Raw genomic sequence first — 25,152 nt, 5'->3', positions numbered from 1 at the left:
GCTTTTGATTCCGTCCCTGGAATTATTTACAGCTGCAGGCAATATTAAACTATGTAGAGCAAGTGTCCTCATTTACATGCTAATTCATTTATACCCTCTGGATTGATTTCTCCAATTCATTTTCAGCCCACTAACTCTTCTGATATGAATTATATTATCACCTCCAGAATGGCAGTGGGGAAAGTGACTGTAGGAAGCCATCCCAGCCCTTCTGATCCCAGATGGCCCTGGCTGTTCAGATGCCACATGGCCAACCACAGCCTTGGCTACTAGCTGGTAACACCCTCCTCCTCGAAAGGAAAACCAATGGGGCTGCTCAGAGAGTAAATACACCCAAATCTAAACACACACACCATGGGAAGTCATAAAACACACAGGACTCACCAACTGGTGGACCTAGGGTTGGTCTCTTCAACCGAGACCATTTCCTGGCTCTGCACAGGAGAAGGAGCTACCTAATTTCACAGAGCGAACTTGAGGTTGACCCACAGTCACTGACAGCGAAAATCCTGGGGCGAGTGAGAAATGGAACTAATTCTAACCTTCCCAAGGATCTTTTGCCCTGGGCTGGGCTTCTAGGCTTGCTGGACATCACCCTTAGGGTGGGAGAAGGAAAGAGAAGTTTGCTGCTGAGTGCTGGCTGGTGGAAAGAAAGTGATACAGTCAGTGAAGGGGGAGGGGGATAAGACAGAGGAGAGAAATCAGCCCTATACTAGTCTGTAGATAGGGTGACCAGACGTCCCGATAAAATTGGGACTGTCCTGATTTTGAGCGGTTTGTCCCACGTCCTGACCGATCTGTGGTCGGGACACAATTTTTGTCCCGATATTTTGCGCCGCCGGGATCACTCGGCTTTTTTTTTTTTTGCCCCCCACCGGTGTCCCGATATTTTCTTCATCTCATCTGGTCACCCTATCTGTAGAAGGGAGGAAATGGCAGGCCTTTTCATGTATCACAGTCATTGATAGATGCACATTAAAAGGCTCAGGCCCCTTGAACCAATATGAAATTTGTATTCAGAGATGAGGTTCTGAGGGAGCCCAAAGACAGTTTAGGTTAACAGACAGAGTTCCACTTTGGGACCATTTGATTTCTTCTTTTTATAATACATTTTCTTTAGGAACAATGGTACAACAAACAATATAGTAGATAACATTTCCAGGTTGGTGTCCTTTGGTTGTGGGTGTTGCCCCTTGACTTGCGGGGAAGATTGGCTCTGAACATAAGGCATCAACATTTCTCTCTGCTATTGGACCCAGCAATGATCAGCCAGGGTTTTGAGATATGGAAGTGGTGGCAGGATGGTCTGTTGGGTAAAATGAAGCACAATACCCTCTTCCTGTCTCATTGTACTAATTACATTCAGTAACTACTACTTTGTGATCAAGAATACGTCCAGTCATGTAGAAGGTAAAATTCCACATGGTTTTTATGTCTTGAATGAGCTGTCGAAGAGGACACCTCTGCTCATATCATTCTGGAAAGTGCTTCACTAGCTCATAACGACTGGTTAAAATGGATGCAAACCCTGACTCCAGTAGCCGAGAAAGTCAGCAGTTGGCAGCTCATCACTCCCAGTTACTCCACTAGAGACCATTAACTTGGGAGGGCAGAGAGACAATTTTCCTTGGTACCCTTTGTTTACCACTATTGTCTGACTCATGCCCCTGCCTGCCTAAGAGGAGTATTTGAAAGAAAAGCTCTCACCCCACCTCTCTGATGGTTTGGGGGAGGGAGGAAATTGTCCTAACTGGAACAATAGACTGTCCCTTCTAAATGCTACTTCAAAGCTCCTTAGACATGAAAATTGATAATTCAGTCAAGTACAGTTTCTTTAAACTTCATCATTTAGCTCTTGAAACTGGGCTATTGAATTCATATAGTTCTTTGATCAAGACCAGTTAATTAAGTTATTCCCTTGATATGACTCTTATCATTTTAGCTCCAGACCTACATCACACTTACGCAATTCACATATTAGCTTTGATATGCATCCTGTAAGCTTCCCAGACCATAATCACTGAGTTTTTATAGATTCACAACTAGGCTACCCGGTTTCACCTAGCACATGTCAAGGGCTATTACTTGTAGGTACTTACATGTAAAAGGACCATTCTGAGAACCAAATGTATGCCTTCTGTGACATCACTGAAGTAAACAGAATTACATCTGGGGTGAAATTGGCCCAATGGCTTCTTTCCATCAGAGTTTATCTTTAGTAACCCGTGTGGTTAAAAAAACGTCATTTTTTTAAATATCACCTGCTATATTGAATCATTTTATAAAGAGCGTGGAAAGGAAGCTAAATATTTATATCTCCCCATCACTTTCATGCCTGAATGTCACAACTTTATTGTGCCAAGACCGACCAGTGCTTTCCTAATATTGGGAGTAAAGTATAACTTCTAGGAAAAGAGGGCAAAGCTAACGCTGAACTGTAAAATGAAAGTTGAGTCAAGAACAAACGTATGTGCTGTAGGCTCCATTACCCAGTCTACGAGGACAACAAGGAGTCCGGTAGCACCTTAAAGACTAACAGATTTATTTGGGCATAAGCTTTCGTGGGTAAAAAACCCACTTCTTCAGATGCATGGAGTGAAAATTACAGATGCAGGCATTATATACTGACACATGGAGAGAAGGGAGTTACCTCACAAGTGGAGAACCAGTGTTGACAGGGTCAATTCATTCAGGGTGGATGCGGTCCACTCCCGATAGCTGATGAGGAGGTGTCAATTCCAGGAGAGGGAACGTTGCTTTTGTAGGGAGCCAGCCACTCCCAGTCCCTATTCAAGCCCAAATTAATGGTGTTAAATTTGCAAATGAATTTTAGTTCTGCCTATGAATTTTAGTTTAGTCTATGAGGGGTATTCAGCACATTTGTTTAATTGTTTTGCCCTCCCCTTGTGAAATTCTCCTGGCACTGCCTGGTTCTTTACAAATATTCCTGATGCATCATTCTGGGACAGCACGGATACCAAAAGCCCTTGTTCTGGGAGGTTGTTGGTATCTGTGTTGTCCCAGAATGATGCAGTCGGCAATATTGGCAGCAAACGGGAAGGCACCATGAGGATTTCAGCGAGTGGCTGGGAAAGAATGTTTCGAAAAGTTAGTTACAGACTCTCTGTGCTAACTGCTCCCCACCCCACATCCCAGCCTTGTGAGTTCAGGGCATTTAGAGATTCAGACTGTGCTTAACCCTGCTTTCATTTGTCATTCACCAAACAAAAAACCAACCCCATGGACATAATGAGAATAAGCGTGAAGCGGTAACAGTGCCTTGTCTCACAGACGGATACCTTTGAGATCCAGCAGCTATAAGTATTGAAATATAAATGCCTAGGAAATGATTGTTGGGATGCTTACATCAGAATTGCTTCTTCACACAGGACATTTTAAATAACCCGGGGGGAACATCAAAGAGCTCGATAGTTAGGTTCAGCTAACCACCCCGAAATACAGCTCGTGCTCTGAACTATGCTGTCCCCCTGGGTGTAAAAACCTGGGCTGGAAATCCCACGAGAACAAGAGAAGCTTTTTTGCGATATTTTGGCACTTTGGGGCATGGGAGACCAGAGGCATCTGTAACTATCACTCCATCTCCCTTCACCTTCAGATGCACTGATTAAGCACTTTACAACAGTTCCCCACCTCCAGCCACATCCTAGATCCTCTCCAGCCTGGCTTCTGCCACTGAAACCTCTCTGACTAAGGTTCTCCAGTGGCTTCTTTTCACCAAATCTCAGAGCCTGTGCTCCAATGCCTCACCTCATCCTCCTCTGCCTCAACACTGCCTTTGGCACCATTGCTTTCTCTCTGCAGCTTGACAACTTGACTTCCCTTGGCCTTTGTAATACTGCTTGCTCCTTGTTCTCCTACTTCTCTGGCCAGCCCACCAGTGTCCCCTTTTGGCAGGTCCTCTTCCTCCCCATTTCCATGGGGATCCCACAAGCTCTGTTTCAGGCTCTACACCCTTTCTCTGGAGGATGTCATCCACGCCCATTACTTCAGCAGCCCTCTTTATGCTGGTGATGCGCAAACCTATCACCTTCCAGACAATTCCACATCCCAATCTGTCCCTCTGATGTCTCCTCCTGAGTTTCTCACCATCAAATTGAAATGGCCAAACCTGAGCTCCTAATCTTTCTCCCAAGCTCATCCCACTCCTATCATCACCCTACTGTCATCCAGGCCTTGTAACCTGGGAGGTCATCTTTGTCTCTTCCTGCCCCCTCATATCCAAACTCTTACGTTTCTTCCCACACAACATCACTAAGGTCTGATTTTGTGTGTCCATCTCTCACCCAGACCTTCATCTCCCCGTTGATGTCTGCAACCTCCCCCTGCTGTCCATACAAAATGCAGCTGGCCAAGGTCCTAGCCCATTGATGCAACCATGTCACCCCTTCTCCAGCCCTTCTTTCTCTACTGGACCAAGTAGAACCTTCTTGTTTTCAAGTTCAAACTTCAAGGCCTCGTATAACTCTGCCCCAGACCCATGCAGCTGATCTAGTTCCTCATCATGTCAGCCACACACTGCTAGCCTTGACCCCACATTCATCTGCTTCACCCACTACCAGCTCTGTGCCTTCTTCACCATCGGTCCCTATGTGTGGATCACCCGGCCTGGTCTGGTCCCCAGAGCCGCTCCCCTCACCTCTTTCAAATCCCTCCTCAAGGCCCTCTTCTTCCACAAACCTGATGATTATTGGTCTTCTCATTCATTCTCCATTCATCTCCCAAATGAGATCTGAGCTCCATTTCTCTCCTGCCCTGTGCTCCGTCACACTGCGCATGGGTCTCATTGATCAGCCACATCACCTTAGGGCTGGGATCCGTGTCCTCCCTCCTCTGCCCTTCCCTACCATCTTCTGATCCATCAGGTCCAAAATTAGTGTGTCAGCTTCTGGGTCAGGGATCCATGAAAGGCGATTTAACCAGCCACCTCTCCTCAGCTCCCCCCCTGCGCCTCCTGGCCCTGGAGCTGTTTCCCAGCACACGGTGATTGGTTAAGAACATCTCCGAAGCGAGGGTTTGATCTGCACCAGGTTGCAGGTTCCATAGAGCAGGGGACCTTTCCTTTAGCGTGTTATAAAGCACGGGTGGTGTCGATACAGAGGAGGAGGAGAAGACATAGGTGCCTAACTCCTGTAGGAGCCTCATTACCTTTGAGCATCTAAGCCTTGGGGCTTAATGATGAAGAAAGAGGGAAACACACAGCCCCAGCTTTTCAGCAGGCCCCTTCCCTCAGCCCTCCTTCAGCTCCTCAGCTCACTGACTCAGCCTGTCCCGGCTCACCCCCCTCACACCCCAGCTGTCCACATCCAACCCCAAAGGGCAGCTACAGTGAAAAATGCAAAACCGCATCCCTTTGCTCTGCATAGACCAGCGCCTCCTCCTCCTCCCCTCCCCTGCCAGCAGCGCCCAACCAAGGTGATACGAGCCAAGCTGGAGTTTAATTTGAGCCTTTAATGCATATCTGGCGATAATTTGTGAGGCGCTTATTCCGACCACCGCTCCCTTCCCCGTGATGGGTGCCAGGCCCACACCGCAGTCCTGCTCTCAGCTCCAAAGGAAAAATGGTTTAATTTGTCACAGGCCAATTATAGCTTCTCGTCTGTCCCTGAATGACTCCTGGTGGCTAGCGTCTAGGACAAAGGGTCCCTCTGTGGGGAGATTACACGTGGCTATTAACAAGAGGAAAAGTGTCCACTGTCTCACCTTGCTGGGGCTGCTGTCTCCAAAAAGCCAGGAAAAGGAAACGCTTGATGACTGACAGCTGGAGGGAGGGCTCCCGAAATCCCTCCTCTCACTTGGAAGAATAGCCACGACAAACTTGGTATTCAAATAATATTCATGCCTGGCAGATAAAGTCCCGTCTAGAAGGAGCCACAACATGGCTGTTAATAACCTTCCCTCGGTCGTTTGCTACCAGGCATGCTGTGACCCTGTGCATGAGTCCAGCCTGGGGGGAGAGGGGTGCTGTGTGGGTTAGGGAAGCTTGCCACGTAGGGTGTGACATGGACAGAGAGTAGGGGTGTGTGTGTGTGTGGGGGGGTTTATGGGTGTGTTTCACCAAACTGTGGGGACACCTAGCATTAGCCCCAGAGCTACCCCTTTAATTCAGCCCCATTCTCCCGAGGCCTATGCCAGGCCCCTGAGAAAATTCCACCTTCCCATAGAAAGGATGGTTGGGGTGATTCCCCAGGCAAAGAGCCCTTGGTAGAGTCAGTCTCCCTGACACCAGAATAGTCCGGAAGAGCAATGGCCTGGCATTTAGAATGGACCCAGCTCTCAGGTCCCGATCTCCCATCACAGGAACGTCCACAATGCTGGACTCTGGGTTTAGCCTTCAGGACCAAAGCGTTCCTGGCCAGCAACACCCTCAAAAGCGAAGCTGATTTGTCCAGGGATTCGGTGTGTGCATGTGTGTGCATGAACACAGAGGAGTCCCTCATCCTTCACCCGGCTTTCTGGGAGAGATCGCAGCCCAGGCCCGTGTTGATCCCAGCTGAGCAACGGGCCCCTGCCACCAGGATAAGAAGAGAGGGGACCTCCCTGTTGAGGTCCTGCTGCTGCTGGGTAACAGCCAGATAAACTGGAGTGCTCGGCTTCTCCATCTCAAGCTTATTCAAGGTGCAAGACAGCAGCCAGCGGGCTCCCTCCTTCCATGTGGCTTTGATCCCAGATCTTCACTGGAAGAACAGGGGGAAGATGAAAGTCAATTTCCCTTTGTGCTCATGGCGAATAATTCAGAGAATTCCCCTTGTTTACTCTGAACCGTTAATGATCCGTCAAAAATTACCTCTGAGATTGTAATTAAAGAAACCTGCGGGGAGGGGTGGGGGAGAGGAGACAGACAGAGTGAGGGCTCCATCTCTAAGTCATGATTGGCTAGAATGGGCCATCAGCCCTACATCTCCCCTCCAGAACTCCTGGCCTGAGCCTACTGGAAGCACACACCAGTGCAGGGGCCCAGGGACACAGCAAATAAGGGGTGCAGAACAGTCCGACCGGCGCTCCCCTTTACATCTAGCTATGGAAAAATGAGCTGCTGCACGCTGGTTACATGTGAACCAACATGGCAACACACCTCAGCAGGAGCCCACAGGAAACGAGTTCCAATCAACTCCTGAAAGAGCAGCAAAATTTCAAATAAAATAAATAAATAGATAAAATAACCTTTCCCCTCCACCCCACCCCCCCGCCCCCGTCATGGCTCTGGGAGGAAATGTACATGTACATGTACACACATTCTCTCTCTCTCTGGAGTATTTCACACTCCATCTCCCTTACAAGCCAATGCCTGAGCTCAGAGCTCTGTGCTTGATGGTAGGTATCCCAGAGCAGAGTTTGCAGGAAATTTCCCCTCAGCGTTCTAATGATTCACAAGGGAGAACTAAAGGGTAACTTGCTTTGCAGCAGATGATAGGAGGGGATGTTGGGTTATATCATTATTTAGGGGGTGAGAGCTGGGGGCAGGGAGTCGCGGGAGGGTAGGAATTCCCTACCTTGCACCAGCTGGCCTGAGGCTGTATCCTGCTCACTTGGAGGCTGTATCCACTCCCACGCCCAGTTCTATTGCAGACAGTAGAACCGCTCCCATCAGACAGGCCCGCAGGGTTCACCCCTGGGATTTTCTCAGCATAAGCTTCTAACTGGAATAAAGCGGTGTCCTTTTTTTCACCTTCGCCTGTTTGGTTTTCCTTGGGCTGGAGCTCAGCCCTTGATTAATCAGAGCAGGGGACCTGCAAAGCCCTGAACTCAGGCAAGGTAGGAAGAGGAATCAGTCTGCAACTCTCCTGTTTTTAAAATGTAAAACTGCAGGTGGGCGCGTTAGCAGGGCCTGGCCAGTCACCGCTGGGGAGGATACACCCCTGAATCGCAGGAGTCGGTTTTAATGCGGCCTGACCTAGCTGAATCACTATTACAAACACAGGCAAAGTTTCCCCACTCCCCTTTGGCGGATGTAAAGTTAGTTCTAGCGCAGCAGAAGCGTGCCCGATACTGACCAGACCCGACAGGGCCCTGGCTCCGTACTGCACACAAACTAGGGCCCTGCTCCTGTGGACACTTCTATTGTGGAGCTCCAGGAGGCAGCGGAGGGGCTTGAAGGTAAAAAGGCACAAGAGTCTGCAGGATGAGCACAAGAGCTGGTAACTGGGTCCCCCCACTGTTCTTTGAAAGCACGCAGTGTAGCTCTGACAAGATGCAGATAGCTCAGGCAATGCCCCGGGGAACCAGCCTACGCCCCCACCCCTTTGTTATTGAAACTAAGGCTCCAGCATCTACAGTCTGGAAAGCAAAGAACATCTGTGCCCTGTGGAAGAGCTGCTCACACCCAGTGGGGTTCTCGCTCCAGGATTTCTATGGTGGTCATAGCACTTACGTACCATTTCACCATCCCGTCCTTTAGCCAGTTGCCTGGGTCCCGCTGAGCACAATCTAGATTGCTCTATGGTGCTGGGGACAGGACTAACGTGTTCATATCCCCCCCCAGCAAACCCACCGCAGGTGCAGAATGGCAGAATTCATCACCGCAGTCTAGTACCACCACTGCAGAGGCCACATTGCTTAAATAAATTAAAATTAATGGAGATATCTTATCTCCTAGAACTGGAAGGGACCTTGAAAGGTCATTGAGTCCAGCCCCCTGCCTTCACTAGCAGGACCAAGTACTGATTTTGCCCCAGATCCCCAAGTGGCCCCCTCAAGGATTGAACTCACCACCCTGGGTTTAGCAGGCCAATGCTCAAACCACTGGCACCACTCACTCAAGCACAAGCTGGAATGAGATCCAGGTTCTCCAGAAGTGATAGCACAGCCTGCCCTGGCACCAGATTTAGGAGCTGAAACTAAATCCCTGTGGCTGGAGATCAGTCATGTCCATCGCGTGGGATTTGTAAGGGGAAGAATGGCCTGGGATAACGTTAGCAGAGAGTTACAGCTCAGCCAGCCAAACACTCCAGCCGTTGCCCCATCACTAGCCCCAGAGTAGAATGGACAGGTGCCAGCAGTCCTACAGGAACTAGCTTTGGGACCAGCTGCTCGATGAGCTGGAATTCCATACAGCCAGCCTTTTCACTTGCTTCTGTAACTGCCACTGGGTAAAGATGGAGGACTGTGTGTCCCTCCTGCCACACCATACTTTGGAGAAACAGACAGGATGGTCCATTGTCTCCTGCCCTATTCAGCCTAGCCCTAGACCATCCAGCCAGGCATGTGGTGTAGATAGAGTAGGACCATTGCTAGAGTCTGAATCCAGCGCATAGCGTTTGCCGGAGCAATAGCACATCAAGTCTGGAAGCCGGCCTCTGCTCTGGTACAGTATCCAGTCCAGGCAGCTTCGGGCAGGGGAGTGAAAGGGCACTGCCTGCAGAGGCCAGAGCGAGAGATACTCCATGATGCTGGAGAGAAGCCATGAGCACAGGGAGGGTGGGGGGATCCTGGACACACCAGAATACTCTGACCTAAACACAAAACTCTCCGGTGTAGTGAGGAAACTGAGGCAGGGAAACAGGTACAGGTATATTTCCCTGAAAAGGTGACCTGTAAGCGCAGGGCTATAGGGGAATCTGAGGGGTCAGCACTCATCCCAGGGGCTAGGGAGTTGAACCACAGGGTATCAGCACTCAGGGGTGCGGGGGGGCAGGGTGCTAGACAAAGCATTTGCACTCCAAAGTGTGCTGAGAGATCCCAAGCCAGGGCCCGTGCCTGGACCCTGTCAAGAGTCTGCAGACTTAAAGCACCCAAGGTGGGCCCCAAACACAAGTGCCTGGAGAGAGTCCACCCAGGGGGAGCCCTATCTGGGCTGTGTGAGACAGAACATATGACAAATCCCTGTAGGATCAGCAGCTGTATCCTCCCCATACTGTTGTATGGCTGCGAAACACGCACCCTACGCTGCTCAGACTGGGCAAAGCTGGAGACTTGCCACACAAAATGCCAGTCGTATATTGGGCATAAAGTGGAATGACTTCATCTGTCATGCAGATGTTTATAGTTGCTCCGGTCTACAGGTTACTGGGGCCATTGTCCGCACACGGCGCCTTAGGCTTTTCGGACAAGTCGCGAGAATGGCACCAGACGTTCCCGTGAACGCCGTTCTCCGGAGGCTCTTAACATCCAGGATAAAATTCCACCAAGCGAGGGGTGGAGGTGGCCCAGAGGCAGCCGCGTTATTACATGGGTGCATGAAGTCTGTTCCGACGTTGGACTCTTGGGCCGTCAATCCCTTGCGGCTGCGCAGGAACAGACCATATGGCGAACGACCACTATGGCCCACTGTTCGGCTAAGCGTTGAAGCAGCAGCACCCTTTTGTTTAATGACTCAGGGGGAGCGGGGGTCCTACTTCAGCTGCCTCATGTCTCCATTCTCCTCCCCAGCTCAACTATTGTCCGTTTTCAACATGGCAGAAGATTAACAGCGACTCAGGTCTGTGCTGTAGCAGGCGGTGGTGAAGGCAGGGATGGTCCAAGGGGGGCTGAAGGAGGCAGTTGCCCAAGTCCCTGGACAATGAACTCCTTTGCAAATCCCAGCCTGACCTCTTGATGAATTTTCTGGAGAAGGGGGCGTGAGCCGTAAAATGGCGACGCTTGCAGAGGCCCCAAAATTCTGTAGGTTAGTCAAGGCCAGAAAGGAGCAGGACGGACTTTGAAGGGATTCTGCATGTGTGCCCTCTCCCCATCCCAGGAGAGAGGGAAGGGCTTGGGGTTCTTATAATAGTGCCACAGGCAAGCCCCCTTATGGGGTTAAACTTTTCCAGGGCTGTAACGGGACCGAGGATTTTTGTCTTTAATTGATGATTTGCAGAAGGCAAGAGCTGACCACGAGTGATAGCTCAGTAGGAGTTGAGCAGGTGAGCCCATGCCAGCAGCTGGGGTATTTCTATCCGCCAGTATAGCTAAGTGTGAATGAAACCAATCCAATAAAAGATATTACCTCTCCCACCATCTCTCTCCAACTCTCCTTCCTGTGGCTTGCACAGGCCTCAACCCTACCAAGACTTAGGCAGACGTTTAATTGTATGTGCTGTGAGCCTATTGGGAACTATTAAACACTGGCACTACTCAACCCTGTAAAGTACATGCCTAGTTCTTTGCAGGGTCAGAGCCAGTGTCTGTACTGTGGATTGTAGGATCTGGATAGTGGGACAAAAGTCACAGCTGTGGGCAGGCTGTTGGGATTCTTGTGCCTTACTGTGCTCGTAGAGCAGTCTCCTACCCCAAGGACCAGCCTAGTCTTTAATGAGTATTCACACAAGCAACTTTCATTCTCCAGGAAAGAGAATTACGGCACTTTTCTAGATTAACCCTTCAAGTCCCTGTGGTTAGCTGACCCAGCAGATTCATTTTATCTCCGCTTCTATGGGAGCACAGGCTACAGGGCAAGAAACATGGCTAGAAATGGATCTACAGGGTTACACTTACCAGATCTGCTTCGTTTGGTGTAACCATCATTTGGTTACAACAGACATAATACATCTCTGGTCAAACAAGTTGGATCCAATTTTGCCTCATGCTCCATCAGCCAAAGCACCAGCTACATTCTGATTTCCCAGAGCTTGGGTTTGGGGATAAGGGGAGAAGCAGCAAGAGAACAGGTGTAGCTTTCAGTCTGGGGCTGGAGAAGAGGGAGATGGTGAGGAATGAAGGCTACAGAGATGTGCTCACCCCATTTATTAAAGAGCAGCAGAACACACTCCAGCCCTGACGAGAGGCGTGAGTTATAAAGGCTGCGTTGGGCGATGTACAGATTCACTAAGTGGACTGGCTGATTCCTGAAGAGCAAGTGTCTCAGGCAATGCCTTCGCGCTCACTTGTTTCAGTGTGAATTCAATCGCTTCAGACAACGCAGCCCATGCAACAAAACAGCTCTTCTCCACCCCCTCCCTCCTGTTTAAAGTTACCCTAGTGCCTGTGAAAGGTGCTAGGGGGAGGGAACCCTCTCTGCACAAAACAGACAGAGGCAAGGGCTAATTCTCAATCCCCCGCCAGCACACCGTACCCCCATCCTGGCAGGAGGGCCAAGTTCAATCATCACAGGCTGTCCAGTCCTTGCCGATAAGGATGCAGTCCCATGTCCAGCAGCTCCAGCACATTCATATCACAGGGCTCCAGGTTTTCCTCTAAAAATTTTATTATTTATTGACTAGAAACGTATGCAAATAGAAAGTGAATCCCCACATGCCGGCGCGGACTATACAGACCCAGCACACACTGTACATACTGTACAGAAAAAGCATTAGTCCTTCCTGAGCAAATCAGCTGTTCGCTGCCCTGGGCAAAGCAACTTGGGCAGAGGACCATACTGCCACCTGGTGGAGAAGGAGAACATTACACCAACATACTTCTAGGCACAGGTATCAGGCTGCAGACTTCCATCCTGAGAGTGAGGCGGTGACCACCTTCCAATGAGAAAATCTCTCTCATGCAGGAGCAGAGCATCCAGCGAGATCCTAAGGAGATCCATTGTGTTGGAGTAAGGGAATAAATGCAGGGAGAGTCCACAGCTTGCAAGTGCTAGAGGGGATCAAAGTAAGATTTGTAACCCCTGCTCCCAGTCTTCATCCGCGGTGCCCAGCGCCGAGTGACAGAGCTGTAGGCCGTGTGCATACACGTCGGATCAGACACATGGCTACAGTCCTTTTCTGTATGTGCAGGGAGGAGGGGTGAGGAGAGAGGCCTCGACTTGAGACTCCTTCAGCCCAGCAAAGAACTTCCCCATCCCAGCCTGAATGCATGAGATTCGGACCCCGGGGGGCAGCTGGCTCACCATTAAAGGAGCCTCAGCAGACGACTGGTTACTCCACCAAGAAAATGTGGTTGGGGGAAGGGTGGCCGGTTCACCCCCATCGTCCACTTGGGCTCCAAGTTACCAGCTCATTGTAAGAGGTTCTGCTGCCACCTTCAGAGTGATGGGCCACAGGTGGCGAGAGCTCCACTTTCCAGCCCAGTCTCCAGGACAGGAAGTGCAGAGAGGGGCAGGGAGCATCATGTCATGGAGACGCCTGGCCCAGACAGACAAGCACCCTGTGGTTTGGAAAGCCGAAGTGCTGCTGAATGTCCCTGCAGCAGCCTCTCTCCTCAAAGCCCAGCGAGGTCCTTCCCATCCCTAACCGTCTCCCCACGCGAGCCAGGTCCCCAGCTCTGTGCCCGCCCTCCCTTCCTAGTCTGTTCATGCTGGGGCCTGCAGCTCCCGATGCTGAGAGGTCCTCTGTCCCTGGTGGCCCATGGCGACTCCTGGCTCTGCAATAAGACACCCCCGGCTGACCCGTGGCAGCTAACTCGGGATTGCGGGGGCTCTAAAATTGCCATGTTGACGTTTAGGCTCAGCCTGGAGCCCGGGCTCTGGGACCCTCCCTCATCACGGGGTCTCAGAGCCTGGGCTCCAGCCCAAGCCTGAACATCTACACTGGAGTTTTATAGCCCATGAGCCCGCATCAGCTGACACGGGCCAACGGCAGGTGTTTTATTGCAATGTAGACATACCCTCCGAGCTTCCAAATGTTCGTGGAGCAAACGTGTGCAGGGAGGGAGGCTGAGGAACAGCTCCCCCTTCACGTACCCATCCTGGGCAGGCGTGCAGCCCGTTGAGTGGCAGGGGGTGATCAGAGGGCATCAGAACTGGTGTGAGCAGAGAGCTAGCAGCTAGGAACAGATCAGCTCTGCTCAGCGGAGTGGCAGCCAGGCCAGTGCTGGCTCAGTGCAAGGCACAGCGCAGAATTCAAGCAAGAGCTCCCAAGTCCCAGTCTCCTGGCAGAGGCTGCAGTTCTCACTCAGCTGGGTGGGTAACACCTTGAGCTCCTTCTGGGAGGAGAGGGGAATCACACTGCCCCAGCAGTCCTCATGCCCTGAATCCCCCTTTCTCAGGGCAGAGGAGCACTGTCTGACTCCAGAGAAGCAGCGCGGGGGAGGGACCAGCTCCTGGACTCCATGGCCCTCCACGCTGCCATGCAGGGAACTTCACTGCTGCGCTTTCTTCTTGCTTTTCTGCTTCCATATTTTGGACCAGCGGAACTTGTTTTTCCTCTTGTTGGGCTCTGGGCTCTCAGGAGACGCATCTGCGGGAGAAGAGAGAGCACAGAACATGAGTTCCCGGTCCTTACCGCAGCAGAGAGCTGGTCAGTTACAACAGAGAGAGCCCTTACCCAGCTTCCGGAGCATGTCTGCCAGGACCTGATCCTCCTCTAGCTCCCTGGGAAGGAAGAGGACTGTGTTAGAGAGGGGCACCAGGAACGCAGCGAGCCAGTACCCTGCGCTTCCAGCAGGACAGGGAAAACTCCACAGCAAGTCACTGAGGGCTGCTCCCTCTGTAAGCCAGGGGTGACACTCTCAGAGGAGTGACCTCACATGCCCCCAAGGGTATGCTCCGCACTGCCACCCAGCCTGACGGGAGACACCCTTGTAGGCAGCAGTGAGCAGACAGAAACGGGCAGTTCTGTAATTGTCCGGGTCCCAGCGTGTCTGTGAGCTCTGGGTGGCAGAGGAAGCTGCCAACACACACCGGAGGGCTCCTTGGCCAAGCCAGGGAAGGGCCTGAGAGCAGACAGGGTCTCCAGTCTGCATGTGGAGCCCAGCACTTGGGCAGTAGGAGATGTGGCCGCAGAGGAGTGTACACAGAAATATTAAAGCCAGCAAGGGAAGCACCAGATTAACCTCTCAGCCCTTCCCCTGTGCAGGAGAGGGGTGCGCTCTAGGCAGAGAGCCACCCAGCATGCCAATGCTTCACAGCCAACCACCAGCCACAGGGGGGTGGAGAGGTGGTAGGGCCGGCATAAAGCAGCTCCTCCGCGCAGAGCAGGGCTCCCGTCAGCTCCAGCGTCTGCCCACAACCCAGCCTCCATCAGGCACCCACTAGAGGGGTGCTCTGAAGGCTCAAGGGAGATGCTCTTCCTCTGTCCTCCCCCAGAACAACCCCTTCCCCAGAATATTCGGTTTCCTTCCAACTCCACCATGGCACTGCTCAAAACCACTCTGGACTTGCCAGAGCAAAAACATCCCGCAACAGCATTTTAACCTGTCGCTCTAAAGTTCCAGAGAAAGCCCCCTCTGCCCCAGCCAGCAGCCGGTTGGGGGCGGAGGCCAGGGTGTTTGAACCCCACTCGTCCTCCTGAGAAATCTTCTCCCTGACCCAAACCCTGCCCCCTCTGCAGCCCAGAGATGGAGGTGCCCCAGTTATTAACACACCCCACCCGCAGCCCTTTGAATCTGCACCAGCACAAAGGCTTGAGGATCCTGCAGCTCCCACTCAGGTGCTGCCCAGCCTGGGAGGGGGATGCAAGTGTGGATGGGGGTTAGATCATCCAGGTTCGGTGCATTCTGGGGTGGAGGTCTCTGTAGAAGAGACTCGTGGCCCATTGTCCTATTGGTGAGGTGCCGGTGGCATAAATTACAGATCAACGCGAGACAACTGAGTGAGAGTTACAGGGTCTGGCGCCACCGAGGGCTCCTGGGGAGCGTTGCCAAGTGAGACGTGGGGGCTTTTCTCAGTAGAGATGGGCACAAATCAAAATCTCAAACCCACCCTGCCGTGTCTCTCCCAAGCTCGGAGATAGCCCAGCTCTCAAGCTAAACTTTATAGCGTGGGCCACGCTCTTTGCTCACTATAGTAAATGGAGGATTCCCAACAGCTCAGCTCCCTATCCCATCCCCGCCAAATCCTTCCCCTGGCTCCACTGCTCCCATCCCTCGCTATCAATGGCTTCCTGCATCCGTTCTGTTCACTGCCCCATGCCTTTCCCCTCCTGCGCCACACCGGAAAGGGGAACCACGCACCCTCAAACCCAACACTTTCGAACCTTCAGATCCTATTTGCCAGGGAACGAGGAGCGGTAGGATACAAGCAGCCTCCATCTCGCCTTCCCTTCCCCCCCACTGCCCCAGGGTCCTGTACCTGAGTCTGTCCTCGTCCAAGCATTCCACGATATCGTTTCTGTCATTGACGGTGTTCACGTACGAGTCCAGCAGCTCCTTCTCCCGCTTCTTCTCCAAGTAGGTCTTCTGCTCCTCTGTGCAACACAAGGGGAATCGGTCACAGCAACGCTACTCTGGGTCTGTCTATGCAACGAGCGCTACAGCGCTACATTACTTGCATGCTTGTTGTGCCAGACACCCTGCCTCTGTGCTACAAGCAAGACACAGGCCTACCTACAAAAGCAATAGGTTCCTCACAACCCCTCTGGTCCCTTCCCCCTGAGGCACTGCTCTCCCCCTTGGGCTGGGTTAGGTGGAGGGGAGGACAGGGGGCCATGACAGCCTTCTGCAGAGTAGAATCCCAGCAAGATGCAGAGACAAGGGCTCTGCAGAGACAGGGCTGCTCACGTGGGAGATGGCAGCCTTGCTGTGATGGCCTTGCTTACCTGGTATGCTCATTAGGCGCCGCAGCTCGCTCTCGATATTCCACTGCTTCTCCTCCAGCTTCTGCTGTTTCGATCTGTGAGATCCCAGAGAGGCAATAGGTGATTCTCCCGCCTCACCCCGAAGCAGGACACTCACACGTCGCTTTGGAGCTGGGAGCGGGAGGCTGCTCTCCAAACTACCCGGCAGGACTCAGGAGAGGGACCAGCCAGGGCGAGGGGGCTCCTGGGCTGCTCCAGGTCACTCAGATAAGCGCTCTCTCTCCTAACACCCAGACATGGGGCTAGAGGGGGCCATCAACCTTCCCCACCTGTGAGCAAGCTATGGTCCTGATTGCTTCCACTGTAATGATGCCCCATCAGCTAGTACCCCCAGCTGCTGGCAGATATACCAGAGATTCCTTCACGCTTTCCGTGTCCCTCCCCCTTGCCCAGTAAGTCTGACTCCCATTCTCAGCCCCCGGCTGTCTGGTTGTACTCACTTGTACATCAGCTCGGACTCCAGTCTCAGCAGCAGCTGTTTCTCATGGATCAATTTGAACCAATCCACCATGAGAGCATCCTCTGAATCATCTGCAGACAAGACAAACAATACGTCCACTCACAATGCACTGACTACAAGAGCCGTCAGTGACTGTCCACATAGGACAGCTCCAGATAACCCACACTAGTCAAAAGTAGCCTCAGATAGTTGGCTAGGTATTGTTTCCATCACAGATTGCTCCGGTTACTCAGGCTATGGACAGCGAGCATCACGGGCAGATGCAGGTAAACTGGCCAAGGACTCTCCTCATAGGCTGCCCACTTCACCTTCCATGCAATCTGCCCCTCTGGGCCAACCTGAACAAGCTTATCAAGTATTTGGACAACAGGGACAGTCCTGGGCAAAGTCCAAGACAGACAGTCCAGTCTGGATTCCCTAAGGCAGGTCAGGAGCAGCCTTTCAGTTCCTGAACTTCACTGACCCTCGATCACTTGACAATAGAGCAGCGAGTTCCTGGAACAGCGTGTCAGGACATGGATAGAGCCATTTGGAAGTTCTTCATCCCAGGATTTTATCTGGCCTCACATCTAAGCCATCTCAAGGGTCCTACACATTGTGTGAACTCCTAGGATCAAAGCCACCAGCCCAAATGCATCTGTAGACGGGACACTGACCATGGGCCTCTAGACTCATCCCTCCCGACGCTAGTTGAGATGGTCCCTGTGGCCTCCCTTACCTTCCTCACAGTCACGCAGATGCTTCTCCATATCAACTCCCTTGAGCTCCAGCTCATCCAGCTGCTTTTCGATCTCTCGCACCTTCTCCTGGATTTCTTCCTCAGGGATGTAGTCTTCTTGGAGCTGAGGGATAAAGTCACAGGAGGCTACAAATGAATACTACCTGCTTCCCGCATGCCACCCATTAGCCTGGGTGGAGCTGGGAAACAACAAAAAGAGACGGGCTGGAATGGACCATCTCCCCCTAGGACCACATCCTGGAGGCACCAAAGTCAGAGAAGATGTGGAGCTGGTAATTCACAACACAATGGGCCACGCTAGGAAGTCACACAGATTGGCATGGCACAGCCATCACCAGCGGCAGCATCTACCAGTCGTGGTGCAGCCCCTCCCACTCATCTGTAACCCGGCCGATGCGAGAAGATCTCAGCCATAAGATCAGCAGTGAGGAGGAGGATGCCCCAGACTGAACAGAACCATAAGGGCGGTCTCTGGGAAAGGATCATTATGATAGCCTTGTTTTGCCACTCAAACCATACCTTGGTCGGGGATGCCACTTCATCGCTCACAAGGCTCTGGAAGATTTTTGGAGCTGGCGGTTTAACTAGAAATTAAAAACAAACAAACACACACGATATCATCTCTGTAGAGGAGCCACTAGGTGATTAGAGAGAGAGAGAGAGAGAGACAAGGTAGGTGAGATAATACCTTTTATTGGACTCACTTGTGTCTGTCCAATAAAAGATATTAACTCTGCTACCTTCTCGCTCTTATCCTGGGACCAACACAGCTATAGCAATGCTGCAAACAGCTATAGACGATCAAAGACGGGAGCAGATCCAATTCCATCCAACAGAGGGCAGCGACGACACACACACTTCAGCCAGGACAGTGCAACAAGCCGCTTCTTGCTATTGTCCATCCCCTACTGGGGTCATCCGTTTCTCTACACTGGAATCCACGAGCCCCCTATTAATTCCCTGCTCTCAGTCCGTCAACTCATCCTACACTGCAGCACGCTCCCTCGGTAGCCAGTAGACACCCAGTCATCTGGAGCTAAACCTGACGTGGTTCTAAAGGGGCCCAGGACAGCCCTGGCCAGGGACTTTATAAAAGCACTGCTCTGGAATGAGTGCCAAGCTCAGTTCTAAGCAAAACCAAAACAAATTTTCCCTCAGCCTTGGAGTCCCCAGAATATTTATAGTGACGAAGAATTATCAAAGGGCTGGTCAGAAATATTGGACTCTTGCCACAGGGGATCTCTGCCATGCACGTGCCACTGGGTAGTGATCAACGGCACCATGTCTAGTTGGCAGCTGGTTTCAAGTGGAGTGCCCCAGGGGTCAGTCCTGGGGCCAGTTTTGTTCAATATCTTCATTAATGCTCTGGAGGATGGCGTGGACTGCACTCTCAGCAAGTTTGCAGATGACACTAAACTGGGAGGAGTGGTAGATACGCTGGAGGGTAGGGACAGGATACAGAAGGACCTAGACAAATTAGAGGATTGGGCCAAAAAAACCTGATGAGGTTCAACAAGGACAAGTGCAGAGTCCTGCATTTAGGATGGAAGAATCCCATGCACTGTTACAGACTAGGGACCGAATGGCTAGGAAGTAGTTCTGCAGAAAAGGACCTAGGGGTTATAGTGGATGAGAAGCTGGATATGAGTCAACAGTGTGCTCTTGTTGCCAAGAAGGCTAACGGCATTCTGGGCTGTATAAGTAGGGGCATAGCCAGCAGATCGAGGGACGTGATCGTTCCCCTCTATTCGACATTGGTGAGGCCTCATCTGGAGTACTGTGTCCAGTTTTGGGCCCCACACTACAAGAAGGATGTGGAAAAATTAGAAAGAGTCCAGCGGAGGGCAACAAAAATGATTAGGGGTCTGGAGCACATGACTTATGAGGAGAGGCTGAGGGAACTGGGATTGTTTAGTCTGCAGAAGAGAAGAATGAGGGGGGATTTGATAGCTGCTTTCAACTACCTGAAAGGGGGTTCCAAAGAGGATGGATCTAGACTGTTCTCAGTGGTACCTGATGACAGAACAAGGAGTAATGGTCTCAAGTTGCAGTTGGGGAGGTTTAGGTTGGATATTAGGAAAAACTTTTTCACTAGGAGGGTGGTGAAGCACTGGAATGGGTTACCTAGGGAGGTGGTGGAATCTCCTTCCTTAGAGGTTTTTAAGGTCAGGCTTGACAAAGCCCTGGCTGGGATGATTTAGTTGGAAATTGGTCCTGCTTTGAACAGGGGGTTGGACTAGATGACCTCCTGAGGTCCCTTCCAACCCTGATATTCTATGATTCTATGATTCACTGTAGCCATCTTACTGGCGTTTAACAAAGAAAGTCAAGCTCAGATCAGTGCACGCACAAGGAGGGTGCAACAGAGACCAGGACGGGACAGATGGCCCAGTGGTATTAATCTAGTCGTCAGGAGACCTGGGTTCCATGCATTGCATGACCTTGGACAAGTCATTTGGGTGTGTTTACACTGCAAGACACCCGCAGCAGCAAGGCTCAAAGCCTGGATCTACAGACTCGGGCCCTCTCCCTCCCCCCGCCCTCCCACCACTCCCCTCCCTGGGCTTCAGAGCCTAGGCACCAGCCAGAGCCTGAACATCTACACAGCTATTTGTAGCCAAGCCCAAGTCTATAGACCTGGCTCTGACACTCCTCCCCAGTGGGGATTGAGGGGAGGGGGTTTGCATGGAACACATGAGACCAGGAGGCTTGGACTCCTTAGAAATGTGTGTGCTGCTAAAAATCCACCCGTGGAGAGAAGACAGCTACCAAAACACCCGCCGGTCTGTAGGGAATTGCTACGGTCACAGTCAGCACAATGGAGTAGGAAAGGGTGCCCCGTACTGCTGGGAGCTCACGTCGTACGCTGATAGCTTGCTAGCCCAGTTTTGACTTGCCATGTCTCCCCCTGCATGTTCCAGGAAAGGGCATTAGTCATCCTAACTTGTTTGTTATTGATTAGTTGCTGTCTCCGCCCTCACATGCCATGGTGCTGGGGAACATCTAAATACCTAACCAGACAGCGCATGCAAAGACAGAGTGACCTATAAAAAGATGCCCACGAGCGGGGGAGGAGTGCGAGATTGGCGAATGCACAAGGAGACTGACGGAAGAGACACAGTAAAATAGCCTAGGGGAGCCCCCCCCCCCAGGAGCAGCCACAGAGCCCATTACTGGAGCCCCAAACACACAGGCCTGAGACCACAAGCTAGGGAGGAGCTCGAGGGCAGCTCTCAGCCCAGCCTGACCCTCAGTGTCGTGGGTTTCCTGGTTCTACTGCTTCTTTGGAGTCAGGGTGGAAGGAGGCGGTAACTGGCCCTCTGCTGTCTCTGCACCACTGCTCAACCTGGAGCAGCATTCTGACACGGCCTCACATCAGGTGGTCTTCCCTTCTGGGCCTGGCTGGCCTGGCCCCGTGCACTGCCTGGCCCTCACCCCTTTATGAAGGTTCTTCCTGTGGGGAATGTCCTGCCCTGGGCAGCCTGACAGGGGCGCTCCACAAATGAGGTGACCTAGCTTAGCGAGAAAAACATCTCCCAAGCAGCCCCCTTTGTGCAGCCTCTGCAGCAATGCCTTTTAGGGGGAGAGCCCCACAAAATCACCTCTGCCTACAGGCGGCACAAGGTGCTTGGAGCCCGAGCCAGTGCATTGCAGCAGGGCGCAGGAAGACACAGCATCCGGTTAGCTCGGCTAGCTAATAGTACTGTACACGCTTGAGGAAAAACTTCCATCCCACGATCCCAAAGCACACTCATTCAGGGTCACAATCTGACTGTGATGCAAGGTTTATGTCCATGTTACAGACAGGGAGATTGAGGCAGAGGAAAGTTAAATGACTGCCCATAGAGAGTTAGTGGCAATGCTGGAAACAGAACCCAGGAATTCTGACTCGTAGCCCCGTGTTCTAATCATTAGAGAAAACATTACCTACAACAGAGGAGCTAGTATTCTCTAGTATCAACCACAGAATAGATACCTAGAATACTGGGATAGACAGACAAGATTAATGAAGGGGTAATAAAGTTAGCATTTGAGACCAGTCAGCTCTCTTTGAATTGAGCCATTTGGAAGTTCTAAAGGGACTCTTTGTCTAGCCTCTAGAAAGGAGGTTTAAACCTCTTCCCTAATTCATAGCTCAGGACAATGGAAAAGGAGCGTGGCAGGTGGTGGTACGGGAAAATGCCAGCTGCCTTTTTGAAAGGACAGTACAGAAAGTGGCCGGAGCAGAGGCCTGTAGACTGGCCTATGCCATCTCTGAGACGGATCAGTGAGCTATTGAAAGGCAGCTATTCATCATCGGAGCCTCTGTAAGCAACATGGCCTGCTCGGGTTATTGGGCTCAATGGGAGGGCTTTAGTGGCCTGTGATGCGCAGGTCAGACTAGATGATCTGGTCCTTTCTGGCTTTAAGCTCTGCGTCGGAAATCACCGTGTAGGCAAGTGGGAGGAATGGGTTTGGAAAGCGCGAGTAGTGGCCACCAAGGTGTGTCTGGACATGAAAGCTTAAACAGGTGAGCCCGTCTACACTGAACAAGAACAGTATGTTAAACAGGTGCTAGCGGATATATGTTAAAATCCTAATGAAGACAGGGCAGTTGTAGTTTTAATGCAGGATAGCCAGCGAGGTCAACCCTGGAGCCGGGGTTTCCCTCAACCAGCTACCACATGCTAAAGGATTCGAACACGTTAGCTGGCTTGTGTTCCCTAACGCGTTAGAGACACAGCTTTTTTCCTAGCGAAGACAAGGCTAGGGAGGCAGGCTTGACAGCAGAGAGCTCTGGATACAGCAGGGAATCAGTATCACACCCACAAGCGCTGCCGACAGGCCACCCAGAGCATGGTTAGAGGAGAAAATGGCTTTCTTGAGAAGAGCTCTTACCTGGAGAAGACACCTGCTTTGACTGGCCTGACTCCTTCTCCTTGGCAGGCTCTCCCCGTTTTAGGCAGTCACTGAGAAGATCCTTGTCAGGGATCAGTTTCTTCTTCTGAGGCAGCGCAGCAGATGGAGCTACGTTAAAAAGCACAGACCCGGTTCGGGGTGTGAAATGCACCAGGCTTCAACCCTCACCCAGCAAAATGAGCCAGTCACCATCAATCCCCACCTCTAACCTCCAACCCCCTCCTCCACTCTTAGCTCTAATGCCATCCCAGATCAACAGCAATACTGGATACACTCCTCACAATCTGAAGAGCTACAGACTCCTGAATGACCCTCCATCTAGTTTCCAGGATAGATCCAGTTCTGCAATTGAACTTTTCTCCCCAATAGCTGGATCCCCACAAGGCGGTGTCAGCGTTGGGCTCCTATGCTATGCACACCCAGTGTTTGCTTCGGAATAACGGTAGATGTAATAATGTCCCAGACCCAGATGCTGCACTGATGGGCACGTCAACAAAACCACCAGACAAACGTAGCTCATTGCAAGGTCAGAAATGCCAGACCCACTCAGGTATTTGAACCTGGTACTGTAGGGTTCTTGCTTGAAAATAGTAAGAGATTCTATTAAGCCCCAACGCCTAATCTCACCACCAGTTCCCATCCCCCAAAATGTTGAGCCATAAAAACCCACTTGAAACCTCAGCCTTCGTTCACTTCAGCCCCAATACTGAACTCTGATCCTGGCAAGGCCAGGGAAAGAACCCAGTCTGGGAGTTAGACCCATGTTCAAAAAATTCAAAATCTGACATTTTCTATGCCCCAGGCCCTACCAGTTACTTACAGTGCTTTGCACTTTACGTATTTATTTTACGAAAAAGCTCCGGATAGGCTTGTACAGCCTGCGCTGAAGCCTGTACCACCTTGTTTGCGCTGCTATGTTTAAGCCATGCTAGCTAGACGAAAGCTAGTGTGGGTACAATCACATCTTCAATTGCAATCAAGACAAACCCACGGGGTCACTGGCAGCAAGCGTTCCTTCTTCTACCCCACCCCAGCGCACACTTCAAAACAACAGGACACATTTGTCAACAACATTTGAACACCCGCCCCCAACTAAGAAGCCAGATCTCTTGGCACGTGCAAAGGGTGGGGGCGGAAATGGCAACTAATCCATCACAAACCAATTCGGATGACTAATGCCCGTTCCTGGAACATGCAGGGGGAGACATGGCAAGTCAAAACTGTCCATGCCGATGGTGTAGGGAATGGGCTAGCGGGCTATCAGCAGACGACGTGAGCTCCCAGCAGTACGGGGCACCCTTTCCTACTCCATTGTGCTGACTGTGACGATAGCTAGGAGAGCTAGTCTCATCCACCAGCCACCGAACGGTGCCTGCCATTCAATTCCCTACAGACGGGCAGGTGTTTTGGTAGCTGTCTTCTCTCCACGGGTGGTTTTTTAGCAGCACACGCATTTCTAAGGAGTCCGTGCCTCCTGGTCTCATGTGTTCCATGCATCCCTCCATTTTTCCAATCCCAGGGTCAGCATGATGGGGAAGGGGAGAAAAAAGTAACAGTGCAGCAGGGAAAAGAAAGTGATGGATCCTGGCTCTTGAGGAATGAAGGGTACATCCCAGCAGAGTCCCAGAGAGTCTTCTTCAGAGCACGAGAGGGTTTACAGTAAATTCCTGCCATGCCCCAGCTCCATGCACTATCGTCTCTCACTAGCACCACGGCTGCAGATAGTCAGGGCATTACAACCCCGGACGCTAGGGCCAACGTGAATGTGACTCCAAAGCAAAGGGCATAACCCCCACGAAAACGGATTAAAACCCACCACCCACAGCAAAGCCGCACCAGAGAAGCCATGGGACCATGAAGGGAGGACGACAGTGGCCAAGTGGCCTCATCATCCCACGCATACAATTATACAACTAGACAGTAGCCAAAACCTTGCCTCCTACCCAGCTAGGAGTGAGAGAGATTACATGAAGACTGGCTCCTCTTCCTCAGTTGAGGCTGGTCCTGCCAAGTGACAATTGGGACCCACCCAGCCTGGAGTGGAGGAGGGAAAACCCAGGACTGAATTCTTCCCTTGTATTTCTGGTATCCCACACTCTGGCTGTGTCTCCAACCCATCATGCCACTGCCCTGGACAGCTGGAGAAATGGTGGTCAAAACTCCCTCCATACTAGGTTTATAACCCATCTTACCAGTGTCCTTATTTGCTGGTGTGGCAATGGATGAAGCCGACTTCTCCTCCCCCTGTGCTGGGCTCGTCACCTTGGAGCTGTCCATAGGTTTCTTAAGACCACCCTGGTTGGAGTCTCTGCAAGGGAGAAAGATACAACTTAGAAAGTCGGATATCTGCTGGGATTCGATCCTCAGCAAACCTCCTGACTCCATTGTCTGTCATCTTCCAACAGAATCAGGGTTTGGGTCCCTCAAAGCAGTAAAACGAAAGATTCACCCATTCCAGGTGCAGTGAGTTGGAAGAAGCTCTCCTTCCCCTCAGCCCTGCCCGTAGAAGCAAAAGCCAAGCAGCTCTTCCCACTGATTCCCTCACTCAGTCACAGTAAGGATTTATATACAGAAGGGTTTAACGTCAGAGTTCAGCGGAGCTAAGACATTCACACACCCTCATACGCTCACCACTGAAAACTGATAGCTCTGGG

At 51.6% G+C, this 25,152-nt stretch overlaps 1 protein-coding gene across 2 annotated transcripts in view; it reads right to left on the bottom strand.

Annotated features, from left to right (window-relative positions):
• Positions 1–12,121: 12,121 nt before the first annotated feature.
• MICALL2 (MICAL like 2) overlaps positions 12,122–25,152 on the bottom strand; it is a 34,204-nt gene continuing 21,173 nt past the window's right edge. For both annotated transcript variants that reach the window (XM_034784278.1, XM_034784277.1), the window contains 9 exons: positions 24,691–24,806; positions 22,478–22,606; positions 18,119–18,183; positions 17,579–17,702; positions 16,841–16,931; positions 16,362–16,435; positions 15,896–16,010; positions 14,151–14,197; positions 12,122–14,063 (listed from right to left, as the gene is read on the bottom strand). In XM_034784278.1, the coding sequence (XP_034640169.1) occupies positions 13,966–14,063; positions 14,151–14,197; positions 15,896–16,010; positions 16,362–16,435; positions 16,841–16,931; positions 17,579–17,702; positions 18,119–18,183; positions 22,478–22,606; positions 24,691–24,806 (859 nt within the window). In that variant the 3' untranslated portion in view covers positions 12,122–13,965. The remainder of the gene's footprint in view (positions 14,064–14,150; positions 14,198–15,895; positions 16,011–16,361; positions 16,436–16,840; positions 16,932–17,578; positions 17,703–18,118; positions 18,184–22,477; positions 22,607–24,690; positions 24,807–25,152) is intronic.

This window comes from Trachemys scripta, chromosome 10, assembly GCF_013100865.1.
Source record: "Trachemys scripta elegans isolate TJP31775 chromosome 10, CAS_Tse_1.0, whole genome shotgun sequence".
Lineage (NCBI taxonomy): Eukaryota > Metazoa > Chordata > Testudines > Emydidae > Trachemys > Trachemys scripta.
The sequence above is the reverse complement of the archived record's forward strand: the minus strand, read 5'-3'. Positions and strand labels throughout refer to the sequence as shown.